A 15,992-nucleotide genomic window follows, 5' to 3' on the forward strand; every position below is an offset into this window, starting at 1 on the left:
ATTAAGCTACTTTTCCGCTGGTTTCGGGTTTCTTACGAGTGGAGTCCGTGCACGCCTCCCTCCACCTGCGCAGACATGGTCCGCTTCTCAAACTTCAGCTCCCCAGAGTACATCATGGATCTGAGGAGAAGATGCACACTAAATATAAAAACGCACAAAGAAGAGAGAACGAAAACCCTGCGACGACTCGAGGGCACAACTCACCGTAGAATAGACAGACTCTTAGCTCCAATGTCCTGGCAGCCATGTTGAATACCTGCTATCAGGTAAGGTACGAATTTGTGGATGGAGCCCTTGTCCTGGACTGAGCCCGACACGCCCTGGGCCACCTTCACCTTGTCCCCCTCACTGTTGGTAAAGCAGCAGATTTTTAATATCGACTTCACAACATCGGAGGTGGCTGCACTTTGGGTTTTGACACCATCTTCCACGTGCCTGAAATAGCGTTTCTGGCTGCTGGTGCTTTTCTCCATGGCGTCCAGGGAGCCCATGCCACGGTACTTCTTCAGGCGCACGCCGTCTGAAAAGAAGTACTCTCCAGGAGCCTCGGTGGTGGCTGCTAGCAACGAGCCCATCATAACTGGAGGGGAACAGATGAGGGAGTTACCTTTGTCAGTAAACTACCCACATGGTCTCAGTGCGTGAGCCGCTGCGAACTCCTAGAGCCACAGACGAGACGCAAGAGGAATGTAAGACCGAAACAACAGGACGAGTGTTTTAGTGGAAACGCTGCCAGATGCTGAAGCAATCTGCTGCTGAAGTGTTCAAAAACATTGCAACAAAAGGCTGAACACTTTCCCCACTTCAGTAAAAGAGTTATTATTAGAAATACAATAATTTTCAGTAATCTAACCAGGAAACAATGTGGTGTTTTGATTGACTCCAACATCACACAGTCACAATATTTACAGTTCAAGTCCGGGCCGACGGGGCTTTCTGTGAAACATTCCCATTTGTGCGTTTTTTTTTTTTAAACAGGTACTCCAGTTTCCTCCTACAGGCAGCTTGGATATGTTATGGATTCGATTTTTTTCCTCGCTCAGATCTCACCTGTCGATGCTCCGAGAGACAGCGCCTTCACCACATGGCCAACGGTCTGAATGCCCCCGTCGGCGATGACTGGAACGCCGAAACGCCTGGCGTACTCTGCGACCTTGTACACAGAGGTCCCCTGAGGCCGCCCACAAGCCATGACTACAAGATGAAACATTAAACATGAAGACCACGGTAAATTAAACACAGAACACGTTTCAGGATAAGAACGATCTGCCTGAATTAACAACTTCCTGTACGTTTCACCACGGCAGGGAATTTGTGTTCTGCTGCATCGCGTCTGTTGATTTTAGTCAATGTGACCCAGTCTGAGCATGAGACCCATCCCCATGGCAACACAGAGAGAGGCAAATCACCATGACAACTAGGAGTGGTCTCGAGGTATCCGTTACTGTTAGCAACTGATAGCCCCCCCCTCCCCTTCAGTTCATACTCAGACTCACAGCAGAAACTGGATAACAAGCAGTTGTGCTAAATTTTGAGATTTAATGGTGTGAATTGTGTTCATCTTAAACTTGTACGATCACACTGCAACTTCTGGAATTAAATATCTAAAAGCTTTTTCTGTATCCTCAGCACTCTGTGTTCGGGACAGGCGTCCTCTCTCTACCTTCTTGTGTGATGCAGATGGAGCCACAGCCCATGCCAACCCTCAGCGCGTCCACACCGGCATCGATCAGGTTCTTGGCCTGGGCTGCCGTCACAACTGCAGACAGAAGAAAGGCTTGTTGAAGAAAGTCAGCGAAGGTGCTGAAATGTTTGACTCATGCAGCATGTAGTGACAGCCGGATACTTGAACATGGCACTCACCGTTTCCTCCCACTACCTGCAACTCTGGATACTTCTGTTTAATATAATTTATCATATTGATCTGATAAACCGAGTTGCCTTGTGAAGAGTCCTAGAAAAGTAAAAACAACAGTTTAACATGATTATACCGATACCTAAAACGTAGCATTTCTGAATATTCCTAGAAATGAAGATATTTACCACATAGGATAAATTGGTACAGAGACAAGATTCCATCCTTTCACATAGAAGAAGAATGATTCAGATGAAAAACGCTCACCAGTACGACGACATCCACTCCAGCTTGAACTAGCAGGTCCAGTCTGTATTTGTCGTCCTCCCTTGTGCCGATGGCGGCGCCACACAGCAGCTGTTTGCGCGAGTCCTTCGATGCGAGGGGGTAGTCCCTGTTTTTCTTCAGATCTGTCCTGGCAATGATGGCCACCAGCTCATCGTTGTCATTCACAATGGGGAGTTTGCCTAGTTGAAGAGAAAATACAACACCGTATTATTGGTCTGTCTGATGCCCTATGTACCTCCTCTACGGCTAAAAGTGAAGCCAGTGAATGTGAAGAGAGAGAATGTACAGTTTTATTCACCTTTTTTGCTGCGCTGCAGGATATCATTGGCTTCTTTCAATGTAACACCAGCTGGAGCTACCACCAACTCCTCCCTCTTAGTCATAGCCTGGGAGAAAACGGAAGGATTTCGGAGTTTAAATAAGACTGAAGCTTGAGAAAACATCGACATAAGTGAAGATACACACCTCTTCCAGGGGTTTGTTGTGGTCTTTCTCAGAGAGAAAGTCAATATCTCTCGAGGTGACAATGCCCACCAGTTTGCCGCCCATTTTTCCCGTCTCTGTTACAGGGATACCAGAGAAGCCGTGTCTTACTTTGGCTTCGATCACGTCCCCAACCGTGTGGCGTGGACTCATAACCACGGGGTCTGTGATAAAACCTTGCTCAAACCTCTGCAAACCCAGAAAAAGCCACGACTGTTACCACTGTTCACATTTTAAAAAGCACTTCATGTTAAACAGCAAACGGCAAAGAAACAACGAGACACACAGTAACAGACGGCAAAATATTAATCAAAGTAAAAGTGGAAAAAAAAACACACACTCACACAAAACCAACGCACAAACAAAACATTTACCATATACTAGAAAGGATAAGATGACACAAAAAGTGTAGTCAGTGGTCACGCACATGTCAGAGGCAAATGAGATTGGTTCAGATCATTATCCAGTGTTTCAGCTAATGCTAAACATGTACAGGAAAACAAAAAACACTAAATATGAAACACAGAACACTTAAAAAAAATTAAAAAGAAAAAAAAAAAAGGAAAAAAAAATTAAAAAGAAAAAAAAAAAAGGAAAAAAGGTAGTTCACCTTGACTTTGCGGACTTCATTGGCCTGAAATTCTGGTGTGCAGTTGTGGTGAATGATTCCAATCCCTCCCATTAACTGCAACATTGCAAAGAGGGAACACATAACATTCATGATTAAAGATTGAAAACTAAAAGCTGAACTTTTCTCTATAATTGATGCATGCTTCTTATTGGGGCTGGGCAATGTGGCCCAAAATATCTCATTTTTTTCTCTCTCAAGACAGGGAAATATACAGAAACTTTTTTTCAGCAGTGTCTCACTGCTGGAGTGGTCACCTGTCCCGTTATGTTCACTATCATTGGCTATTGAAACTGTGTCAAAGAAAGGACGAATGCAATCTACTGAAAAAAGTCCATTATCCATGTTTCATATCGTTTTTTTTGTCGTCCGGCTCGACTTCTTACCGCCATAGCAATGGCCATGGCCGACTCCGTGACCGTGTCCATGGGAGAGGAGATGAGGGGGGTCTTCAGCGTAATCTTCCTGGTCAGAGCTGATGTCAGGTCCTGGGAGAGCAGAACAGAGGACACCTGTCAGAGTCCACCAGGGGGCAGAGTGAGCCAGGGAGCTGTACTGGATTCAACCAGCTCTGTTCTTCCCTCAGTAGAACTGCTGACACACACAAATACCTTGTGAAAATGGGAGTTTCGTGTTACTTTATATTCAATCTCATCGAGTGAAAGCAATATTTTTAAATATGCCTGTGCTTCAAAAATTGACTGAAGATCAAACATGTGGCGCTGCTCCTCCTCTCAGTGTGTGGAAACATGAGGCTGGTCAGCATCTCACACCCATGCTCAATGTCACTCCTGAGCGATTCCCACAACATTCGACTGGCTTTGTTTTCACTCGCCGGTCAAGTGAAAATAATGACATTCCTGCACGTGGGAAACCAGTCAGCTTTTACTCTTCTATCTATGACAAGCAAACACTGGTGATCTTTCAGAGCGAAGAGGAATCCACCCCCCCAACACTATTAAGCGAGCACAACTGCACTAACCTGCTACATTCAACCAAGAGCTAGGAAAGCCTGGCAAGAACATGACGACCCCAAAAGAATGTCCTACAGCGGCTCCAACTTTCACGTGAGACCGCTTCATGTTTCTGACACCTCACAGAGGGCGTACGAACCTAAAAGGTAACAACTTAGAGAGCTCTGCCCTCGTTCGCCATGTTACCGAGGCCAAGTGTGCAAGCATTTATGTTATTCAAGCTTGAATGGGCTCACTATCTAGCCTGAAAGTAGGGCAGATCGAGACTAGGGAGCCGGCTAACCCCTGACAGCACGGCAGGCCAATATCGCCGCCGCAGTAAAGTGAGCGCTCTTTAACGCTCAAGGAAAGAGGGGACAGATTACAGATATATTAAATCAAAACCCTCAGAGATGGTCAACACAGAAGAGAAGGATTTCATCCAAATCCCTGAGATTAACTCTCCCGTCATCTGCTGAGAGGGACGGATGAACAACTGACCAAATGTAAACAACAAGAGGGAACGAGCAGCCAGTGTGTGACCACACCGGGCAAAAATAGCTGGGCAGGAAGGGAGGAGAAATGAAGCCAAGGCTTTTAAATGGAGGAAAAACCTCAGTATTTTTTTGTTAAAACCACAATTACAAAACATAGCTTCGGTTTGGAGTGGAGATGTTTGTGAAAAAAAAAAACAAATTAAAAACACCCACATCAGTAAAAATAGACGGTTTGGAGACAGGCTTGGCCAATAACGGTTTGAATGCCTGATGGGTCATCCTGAAGGGGGTGTTGGGGAAAAATAACACTGAAGCAATGCTCACTTGCTTGAAAACTGAGTTGCTACACTCCGTCGTTACAATCTTTGGAGGGACTAACAGCGTGACCTTTTGTACCTTTCACACGTGCGTACTCACCACTTCGTCTGAGGTGAAGTCGATGAAGCCTGGTAAGATCAGGAAGTCGCTGAAAGACAAAAAACAAGATGCCACAGTAAAGAGGCTGATGGCGGCAACGGTCAAGGGTTCAAAAATCAGCAGACAAAATACCATCAGAAAGACCACCTCGTGATGGAACCAACCAGAAGAGGCAATGTTTGGCATGGTGCTCCCAAGAAAAGGACTTATCGAGTCTCTTTAAGGAAATGGGTGAGCATGAGTTCATTATAATTACACTTTTATGGCTCTTCTCTGTGTGTTTTGGTCAGCAGCTGACCCCTTCCAGTTTTAACACAATGTTATGTCCACCAGCACGAGCGGAGGAGCAACAGCTCGACGCAGGAATGGCGTGTTTGTTTTTCTGCTGGAGACTGTGTGTACTCTGTGGCTTTCCTAACAGATGGGTGTGAAAATAGACGGAGACAAGATGGAAAAAAACAGGGAAGAAGGGGTGCTTTATGTATATTGGATGGTAAAGGAAACTTTGGTGAGAGAGGCGAGTTATGAGCACCACTGATGAGTGCAGAAGTGAATGATAGAGGTCTGAGAGTTTAACCTTATCTCTGCTTCAGTGTGGGAGAAGAAAAGGTATCCGATAGATGCACGAGGTGAGACGCTGCATGGGAAGAGTCGCGTTTGTTTCCCCTTAATTTGGAGCGCCGACACCCACAAACAAGCGAGGGAATCCAACCCACATCTGCTAGCATTTAGCAGGAACCGCAGACCTCAGCTGAAGCACACGGGCGGTATCCACTGACTCCGAGTCAGCAGTACAGCCAGAAGCTCGCGTCGTCAAACCTGAATCCTAAACAAAACACTGGTGTGGCCATTTCTCATCGTGGTTTTCATTTGCATGGTAAAGGCAGACAAATGAATTATCCTAAGTGGGAGTGGTTCACAGCAACCGATCCTCACCTGCTGGTTCTTGTCTGCGGCTAAACAAAGAATCAATAGCGTTTCATGCTCTCACTCAAACACACATCAAAGCATCTGTAACGAACTTTCACAGCTAGAACAATAGATCTACGAGCATGGAGTTTAACAAGGCGCATTTCCACAATTAGTCTAATTATGTGTGGCAAAGAAGTAGACTAATACTTCAGTCAGCAGCAGCATGTGACAATCCAAACCTTAGCATGTGGAAATTAACTTAATTTGCATGTACACCAACACGGAAAGGGACTCTGTGTTCGCGATTGAACTCGGCCTCTGCACTCTAAAACGGGAAGCTCAATCCGGTTTTGAAGTAATTTGAGCAGCATGAATGTAATTTGTACCACAGCGTTAGAGAGCGTAGTAGACAAACCTCGGTTTATTTGCAAATATAATCTGTGTTTTACATTATATGCACATAGAAACCCATCTCTCAATTCGCTGCAACAAAAGCTGACTGTTTTCGGGCAGGGGTTGCAATGGACTTATGTTTTCAAGGCCTATTCTGGAGTACAAAAAACAAACATGGAGTGTCTCACAGAACTCACTAAAACAACAGCAACTGTGATGTTTGGGAGACTTTCTGCACCAGGTTGAGGGTCACATGCTTGCAGGAAGCTACATCTCTCACAAAGCTGTTCACGTCTTCCTGTGTATCATTTTCACCTCATTTACTGGAAAGACGCTTCAGAAAAAAAGTGAACGTTTCCTAAACCTTAAACAGGAAATGACTTTTTTTATGATATATACATTGTTTGACAATTGGATACATTTACTTTAAAGCTATGACTGGAAACAGACAGAAAACAGGTCTGTGTGGAAAAAAGCTGCCACTCATTCATTTCTACAAACTTCCTGCCATAAGAGACTGAAACAGAACAAAGAGATGCAACGTTTCTCATCATCAAACTGACCCCGTCCACCTCAATTTCTCCTGAAATCCACATGATGTCCGTGCAGGCAATCATGTGTGCAGCCTTTCCTTCAGACATGCTGCACCTAATTACAAACCACACAAAGAGGCCCCGATGCTTTTTCCTTAATTAGCTTGTGCAAAGAAGGAGCAGTGGAGGTTAGAGCGCAGATTTCAGAAGACTTTCAGCTGATAAATGCTCAACCAAGCTATGATACATTAACTAAAAGTGACCTTTTGGGGAATGTTGAGAGTGCATCTTAATCATTAATTGTGGAGGTTGTTGGGACTTGTAGCAAAGGTCAAGGATGTAGAAGGATGGCATGTTCTTCAGTCCCAGACAACAACTACAATTGAACTGTACAGTTTTGATGTTTAGTACTGCAGTGTGATTTAAAAAAAAAAAAAAGGATAAAATAAGCAGAATTGTTTTAGTTGCAAGATTTGTTGATCTACAAAGCAGTAGCCACCAGCAGAGAAGGGTGAGGTTAATGAAGAGGAGTGAAATTAAAGCTCAGTTAGTACTTTGACCAAAAGCCGACTGTGAGGAAGAGGACATGAGCTGTTCTGTCACACACTCTGCATTTACAGGACAGGTCATGCAACACAGTGATTAGTAGCAAGTAAATAATGCAGTTAAGTTCAATTGGAAGCAAATTTTATCCCCATGACCAAGATTGAGTTAAGCATTCCAACCGAACGTATGTTAACCTGCATTCATGCACTTCGACTGAGATTTCGAAGGAGTCAAATTTCTTTGGAAGGACAATCATTTGCCCCCCCCCCCCCCCCCCCCCTTTGAAGTTGCTATTTGGACAGACAGAGCATTTCTGAAACAGTTTGAAAACGACTGTTTTACTCACTTGTAAGTCAACCCATCTCCTTTAGAGCATAGCTCTTCAGCCGTATGACCATCGGAGACAACACACTGTTGGTCAGATCTGCCGATTCAAAATGTGTTGGCCATTACAAAGCACTGGTGCGCACACTTTAGCCACCATTTCGCACAGTTCAGGCTTTAAAGAGAAGTAAACCTTACTTTGAAATGACTGAAATGTCAAGGACCAAAATAAAAAAACAAAAAAAAAAAACAAAAAGCTTTTTCCATGCAATTAAGACTTACTTGTATGTGAGGCCATCTCCAATAGAGAAGAGCTGCTGGGCGGAGAGTCCGTCATCAGGGACGTAGCCTGTGCCACCGCTGATTAGGTAATCCGCCATGCTGCCAAGTGGTAAAAAGAGGCAAAGTCCGGTAAATGTGCAGCACGGCACTCCACATGCAGATGCTTACCAACACTCGTCTACACACACAGTAATGAGGACGACTGGAGGAACACTAGACATCCACTCTGCAGGCAGCGCTTTGATGACCTTCTCACAGGAAGACATAACCATGGCAACATCAACATCCCCCGCCAGCCTCAGGGCTGGTGCGCCTGCGTGTCAGGTGCATCAACTTTTATAAATAACCCCCTGGTAAACATGCACGCATGCAGGAGGTAATGCTGAGTTATTGTGATGATACAAGCTGCACGTTTGCACACAATGAGACAAAAGGATTTCTGCGTTGAGAGAAAAGATGGAGCTATTCCTTTCCCCCTGATCTGCATCCATCTTTCCCCTTAATCATGATTTCCTAGAATAAAATCAGACGCTGAGAGCATGTCCCCACACGACCGCTCTTCTCATGCAACATAGCCGTGTGACCCACTAACATGCAGCTGAACCGCCACTCGACTTCTTGCAACGCTTTCGATACCCAAACGGTGCACACAAGAATAATTTGATGCGCAATGACCCCGTCCGGAGCGAAAACGCGCAGATCGTATCGTCTCGGCCCGTTCGATAAGCTGGCCCGGTGACCTATATTAGCACTATCTGCAGCTAGCAAACATTTCAGCGATCGCCAGACGTCGGGAGGGAACAAAACGTTTCCGACCTGTCTTTGTTGTTTGCGCAGAGATGCGCGGACGCAGCATCCATGCCGCCGCTCGGCCGCGATACATGATCCATGCTGCTGGTCGCTGAGCACGTCGAGCTGCACGCGCGCACGCACACAGACACACAGACACACACACACACACACACAACACGTCTGGTGGACGTTGATAACCGCGTTTCCAGGACAAATACACCGCCCCACTACGCAGTACGCAATAACATTTCTTCCCAATAAAAGCTTTATATGGTCACAATGACTGCGTCAATGAGCGTTTGATTGGAATTTTACGAGAATAACACGGTAGTCAGACGTAAAAGTTAAAATCTAACCATCATGACGGGTTGAGCGTGTTTTCAACTCAGCCGAATGACAGATGGAATCCTCGTCAACGGATAATAATGGGTCAAATCTTTCCTCTTTACGCTGCACCTTTCCAGAAACGTACACAACGTTATTTTGGCAGAGTTTTGAAGGGAGATTTGTGCTGCGGGCAGGTCTTTGAACTGGGCTTCCTGCCAAAAGCACGCGAGTGCATGTAGGGTGATAGGACTGACTGGCAGAATGACTCTTGACTATATTTTCCAGAAACCTGAAGGAGAGGGGGCTTCTCTTACTCCAAAAATAGGTTGCAAGCAGAAAGCACTGTTGGCGCTGCTCTCACGTAAGTGGACTTGATTAGTATTCACACGCAATGTTGCAAAAATATCTGCATGTATCATCACCACTGCTACCAATATGCTGGGGAGCTTTGGTTCTTAAGACTGTAAAATAAACCCAGAATGGTTGCTAATATTAGTAACAGTGTGACTGCTGTGATCTTCATTGTTCAGACTGTCAGATGAGAGAATGGGTTAAATCAGCAGGGATGCTAACAAAAACAATATATGTCGAAGCACGTTCGTGCTTGTGTAATATTCAATAGCATTATAACAAAACAAAATCTCCAAATTAATTGTCATTCTATCCAGTGGTCTAAGCATAATAATAATATTTTACATCAAGCATAACTTTTTAGCAGACTAGGCTACGTTTCACAGGCAGACATGTGGGAGCAGCCATTAGCAGTTAGCATTAGCAACACGCTCTTAATATCAATGCCTTTTTTTTTTCCCGCTAACCTCATTAAACCTCACAACTCCCCGAACGGCAACAGAGGCTTCGCGTTTCAGACAGACCACCTCCTATCCTAACGTGAACTCCCAGCAGTTCTGCCCCCGGGAGGGGGAAAGGCTTTAGCGGCTAGCCACCTTTAAGAAACTGGATGCCCACGTTGACTAGAAGCGAGCAACTTTCCAGATGTGCCCGTCGCGAGGAAGCCGCGCCGAGGACAATATAAGTCTCTCTCGCTATCTTTTTTTTTTTTTTTTTTTTTTTTTTTACCTCGAAGCACAAAGCAAACAACCGGTCCTTCGTGGCGGAGAGATCCGGTGAAGAGTCCTGGATCGGCAGTGGAGTGAATGGGGAGTGGAAGCCTGTCGCTGGCTGCGGATACAGCGTGTTGCTGTTATGTACTCTCGGCGGCGGCGTCACATCCCTCCACCCCTCTTTCTCCCCCCCTCCTCCTCTTTCTCCCCCATCCAGGCTGGTTAACCCTGTGCAGCCTGCAGATCCTCCACTCAGCCGTGCACGAGAGGTTTTTTTTTTTTTTAAACAAAGCGCACAGACCGGCTCGTGAGTACATTGCGCAAGTTTGTTGAGAGGAGCAAAGTGTCCCAGCTGGATAATGATGCAGAATAATTATGCACAATAAAAAGTGTTTGCATGGTGATAAAATGTGTATTGCACTGATGTTGTTCTTTCCAGAGATATATGGCACAGTTCATTTTTAGCTTCTATCATAAAATGCTGTTGCACTTACCCAATTCCTGTTTATTCTTATATTTATTCTAGATATTGTCTGTATTCTCTTTTTGGGCGATATGTCTACACCTGGGCAAAATCCTGATTTTACTGTATTTACAGAAGAATTGACGATGAAACTCACTTTGACTTTGAGACAGTGAGACAAATTGATGTTACATTAACTAATATATCACTAACAACCCAATAAATCAAACTTGAATCAAATGTGTATCATATAGAAAGATCTTCACATCACAGATGAAGGTCTATATTGCCAAAAACAATCCAATAGATAGCAGAGGTAGACTGGAACCGATTCTGAGAGGAATCCAGAGCTTATGAGATGATGATTAAACAAGCAACCAGACAGGAATCACGGGATCTAAACAGTACAGGCCCAAAGCTTCACACATGCATGAGGAGTCGGGGCTTGATGAGACGCACATGAAAACAATCAAGGTTAACACACTAAGGATGGAGCCACAGGAAACTGGGGGAGGAAGTGCACAAGAAATGCACCATCGACATGGAACCTGAAACCAGGCGTAAAGGTCAGCAGGGGAATCGGTGACAATAGCAAACGAGGAAGAGAAAACATGGCAGAAGAATTAATTAAAATTAAAATACAGTAATTTAAAGCTGCCTGACATGAAATATAACAGTCAATTCAACAGTGCACATATAATGCTGAAACAGATTACTATCAACAGCATGCCAAGGCATGAAACTTGAGGAACAACAATCCATCAAAAAAAATAATCCATCAAGGAAAGAAACACGAAGACATTCAGGGACTGTGCCTTCTCCCAGCTTAATCACGGTGTGGATCTCGATACTGTCTGATTAATTAACTGTCCAGAATATGATCCGATTAATCCAAATGCCTTCCTTTGCATATTATCAGTTAGTCTGTCAAATTACATCAACAACAATCAATAAGTTTTTGAGTTGTCCTGACAACAAACAAACAAACCAACAGAGCGAGATAAAGACGGACAAGAATACCAGACCGTAACTATAAAAAAAGCATTAAACTATAGCTTTTATTTAATAATTAATAGTTGCAAATGATTATTTTGTGGCATGTTTGTGCAATGACAAATGAAGAAGGTGAATGGTCGGTCTGGAGTGATCCTTCCTCAATATGATGGCGCACATGCAGTGCTTGATATATTTACTATATATCACTGTTTATTGGATACTCAAAGATGAATTAGAGTTGATCTTGTTTGCAGACCTGACCCTCAAGTCAGTGAATGAAGGAACTGTGTCTTCCTGAGAGGACAAATTAAAAATTAACTTGCCTCCTCCTAAACCAGAACATTTTGTTTCTTCATTATCTTCTTGGTCACATGAAAATCACGCTAGAAATCATCGTAGTAAGGTTAAGTGTGATGAAAGGCCAGAATCCATCACATTTTACCCGTGACAACAGCCAGGAACTATGCAAACAATAAAAATGCTGTACTTCAGTTTGATTCACTCGGAAATAAATCATTATCGCCTGATACTTTCAGATTTCTTTCACTGAAGACTGCAAAAAAGCACTGTGGGTGTGTACGTGTCTGTAACCATGCTGAAACTCTACTATGTCCAGCGGTGTAGAAAAGAAAAACTGCAGCTGTTTTCATCAGGTTGTGCTTATTTGTGCTGCTTTGAAGAAAAAAAAAACAAGTTCAAAGCAAAAATTTCTATCGGAGATAATAAGAATACATATTAAAGCTCTTTTGATTGCTGGAAAATCTAATGAGAGATCCATCCATTCATCTCTCATTCCCGCTTTATCCCAGCTGATCCTGGACTGCGGAAAGAAATTAGAGAACCTGTAGGAAACACACCAAAGCACAGCTGCCACATAAAACGGCCCTGATTTCAGAATCAATCTGGGGTCCTCTCATTGTGACGTGACAGAGCCAACCACTACACCTGATGAGAAGTCTTTTGCCACAAAAATGAGAGCATTTCCTCAGTTTGCACGGCGGGCCATTCGATCATACAGCATTTAGCACGTGCTGAGTGTCTGATGCATTCTGCCACCTTCAAGCAAGAAGCTCACACACGTGCACGTTGACATTACTAGACGGTCCGTCAGCACGCCACCATGATACCAAGCCACCGAAGAAACATACCACACTGCTTTCTCACAGCTACATATATATTTATATATATATCTGCCTGCCTGTATCGTCTATCAAGCTGCCTTCAACCCTGAAACCTTTTGACATACATGCAGCAGTCTCTTAAAAACATGAACTATCTCTTTCAGCGAGCGAGGTGTTCAGCTGACAAAGCGTGATCACAGAGTGACGGTATCTTTCTCAAAGTGATTTCTTGAAAGGATGTCTCATATCGAGTGATTCATGTTTCCTCAGTGCCACTCACAGTTGTTTGTTGCAAATGAATCTTAGGCGAGGGTCACAAGAAGGATCTGCCAAGGTGACTCAGGGGATCTGGTTCCCACTCTCTGTGTCAAATTAAATGTGGGTCACTGCAGATGTGGGTCAGTGGTTCCTTTCTGCACCGTAGCTATTCTGAGCTCCTGATTCAGGCTTGTTTATCCTGCCTGCAGCACGCCGCTCACTCCCGCCTTAATGGTGCATCACAGAACTGTCAGCGCGGACAAGGTGCAGGTTAAAAATAGCACTCGGCAACTGAGCACAAGTCAATTTGTGTGTGTGGTTATCTGGTTATGCTGGCGTGTGAAGATCGCCATCAGTCAACTTAAAAATGAAGTATCATTCAAAGCAGGGGATTGAAACTGGAGGGCACACCGATCGAACGCGAGTCAGTGGATGTGTGTGGACATGTAAGGTGAGCCCGCAACGTGACGCTCATTTACATGCGGAACCTTTTATAGGCAGAGCCAGTGAAAGTATGAGATCCTGGACCTCGGCCCACATCTTCATTTTACCTTGGCACCCGAGGTGAAAGCGTGCTGCGATCCTTGGTTTAAAGGTTCAGTTCCATTCTTTGTGTATTTACAGGACTCATCAAGCAACGGAAAACGAACTGCACCTGGCAAGTTCTTAAACATGGTGACGTAATAAAACTAGATTCTCAAAGAAGTAATTGCATAAACAGCAATTGCACAACAGTTAATGCAGACACATACATAATAGAAGAAACGCCATATTTAAAAAAAACAACAACAGTAAGCTCTAGACTTTAGCTATAAAGAACTATTTTAAGCATTTAAGTTTTTGCAGAACATTCAGATTTTAGAGTTGTAAAATTTGCACTTGTGGACACAATTTCCTTTTTTCCCCCTCATACTTTTTTCACAGTACTGGATAAAAATAAGCACCGAGTTTGATTTGTACTTAAAGGTGTCTTATGTTCTCACCTCTCTGGACCTAAACCAGCCTGGATCCTGGTGGCGCTGTATCTCTGGGCTGCACTCTCATGTCCATGTGAGCTCTGTCGCACATAATGTTCCCTTTCCTGGGAAGTTGCACACGGGGGCTGAGTTCCACCTGCAACTCTTCCACAGTCCCCCTGCTGGCTCTGTTTTGCTTCGTCTGCAAAGTGCTCGTACCCAAATCCCTCCATCATGAGTCCAAGGTCAGGCTTCAGCCTTGTTGTGCAGCCAGAAACAGCAACAAGTCTCTTGCTTTGATTTGTAAAGTTCAAGATGTCCCGATGTAGACGATCACGTCAAGTCTAGTAAAAGTCCCAGTCCACGTATGGAAATCCCTCTTTTGCTTTCCAAATATTCTTATCTAAGTTCCATTGTCCTCTCTAATAACAGAGCTGCTGTTGCTTTCCAGTGTCAACAGAAGGCTGAAAAGATTTTCCCACAAAGAACAGGACAGCAGAGCTTGTGAGTCTGCCCGTCCTCAGAGCGTACCTGCCTACAAAAAGGCTCCAGCCACCTCTAGGCGTGTCGGTGGCGGGCGTCACCTAGGAGATACTTCCACTGAGAGGGTGTCACTGTAGAGACGATGCCAGCAGCAGAGCGTTGTTGTGGAAGAAGCTGTTGTTTTGATCTCCCTCAAACCTTGGAGGACGTTTATTCTGTGAGAGGCGCAGAAGCAACGGAAGGAAGAGGAGCACAGCAGAAGCCCCGTGCTGAACCTCTATGTGGGATAAAGCAGCCACTGCCCTGAGCGGTGAACACAAAGCTGAATGGAGTGAGCGAGTGGTGCCGTCCCGCTAAGTGCTCCATGTATCTCTCTTTATGTCTTGCTCCCTCTCGATGTATGGGTTAATCCTGCTTTTTATCAGTGCCACCACGTCATTTTCACAAAGAGGATTTCGGAATTAGAAAGGACGGCACTAGAGTGAATGAGCAGGGCGAAGAGAGCGGCACATTTTTCGCAGGCACATCAGCGTGGCGCGCCGGGCCGCGCTGAAACCTAAAAACACTCAGCAAACATAACATTTATGGAAATATGTTGCGCTGGGAGGGTGTGTTTTTAGCTCCTGAGTTTTAGTGTTTCTCAAGCTATGTGCAACACAGATGGATAATTTTGGTTTTCATTCCAGAGCTGGGGCCAAATAAAAACAGCTCAATGGGAATCAGTGCACCCTGAAAAAAAAAAAAAAAAAAAAAAAAAAGAAAGAAAGAAAGCCAGAGACTGAGGTCAGATTCAGTCCACCACAACATGTATTTGTGTGAGAATGCACAAAAGAGTTGCATAATCAACCTCTGTATGGCTCAGAAACATCCGGTACTGAAGAAAAACCGTTCAGCTTGGTTGTACATTTGTCATATCAAACTAGATCCTGGAAAGGAGAACATTTTTTTAAAGACTTCAGCAAGTTCAGACTTTATTTTTTTTAGTTTATTTGCTTGACAAGCTCATGGGCTTTGGGCAGTTGAGCGTTAAATAAAAAGCTAACTCTTCCTTCATAAGCTGTGTGTGTGTTTCAGTTTTGGCAAATGTTTGTCAAACTTGGCTAAACACTGCATTTGGTGGAGGCTATTTTTAGCCGCAGACAGTACGTGTGACAGAGTATTTAAAGCTGCAGAGGGACGTGGCATCGACACAAAACGAGATGAAGGATTGCACATAAAATTAAAGCAACGAGAAATGACGATTTGTTGTCATTTGTGAGGACAAACAGAACTTTAACAGGATGTCACCCCTCTCAGAGGGATCACTTCCAGGTGACTGACTGTCTGTGACAGTTGCTGAGACGTTAAGATGGAAAATCCTCTTATAGCTTGTTCTCTGGAGCCGTAGTGAGTTCCCCACTTACCCATCACGTTTAACCCAA

General features: G+C 44.4%; 1 protein-coding gene across 4 annotated transcripts in view; it reads right to left on the bottom strand.

Moving 5' to 3' along the window:
* The window catches only part of impdh1b (IMP (inosine 5'-monophosphate) dehydrogenase 1b), a 16,536-nt gene extending 2,121 nt beyond the window's left edge, over positions 1-14,415 (bottom strand). The window contains exons 1-15 of one of the 4 annotated variants that reach the window (XM_030113088.1): positions 14,116-14,415; positions 8,112-8,210; positions 7,852-7,929; positions 5,122-5,170; positions 3,641-3,742; positions 3,237-3,311; positions 2,609-2,815; positions 2,442-2,529; positions 2,123-2,322; positions 1,864-1,954; positions 1,664-1,759; positions 1,051-1,194; positions 436-580; positions 205-348; positions 37-120 (exon numbers count right to left, since the gene is read on the bottom strand). In XM_030113088.1, the coding sequence (XP_029968948.1) occupies positions 37-120; positions 205-348; positions 436-580; positions 1,051-1,194; positions 1,664-1,759; positions 1,864-1,954; positions 2,123-2,322; positions 2,442-2,529; positions 2,609-2,815; positions 3,237-3,311; positions 3,641-3,742; positions 5,122-5,170; positions 7,852-7,929; positions 8,112-8,210; positions 14,116-14,324 (1,811 nt within the window). In that variant the 5' untranslated portion in view covers positions 14,325-14,415. The other 3 variants (XM_030113091.1, XM_030113090.1, XM_030113089.1) reach the window with 3 other exon arrangements.
* Positions 14,416-15,992: the final 1,577 nt, after the last annotated feature.

The sequence above is a fragment of the Salarias fasciatus genome, chromosome 17, assembly GCF_902148845.1.
Source record: "Salarias fasciatus chromosome 17, fSalaFa1.1, whole genome shotgun sequence".
Taxonomy (NCBI): domain Eukaryota; kingdom Metazoa; phylum Chordata; class Actinopteri; order Blenniiformes; family Blenniidae; genus Salarias; species Salarias fasciatus.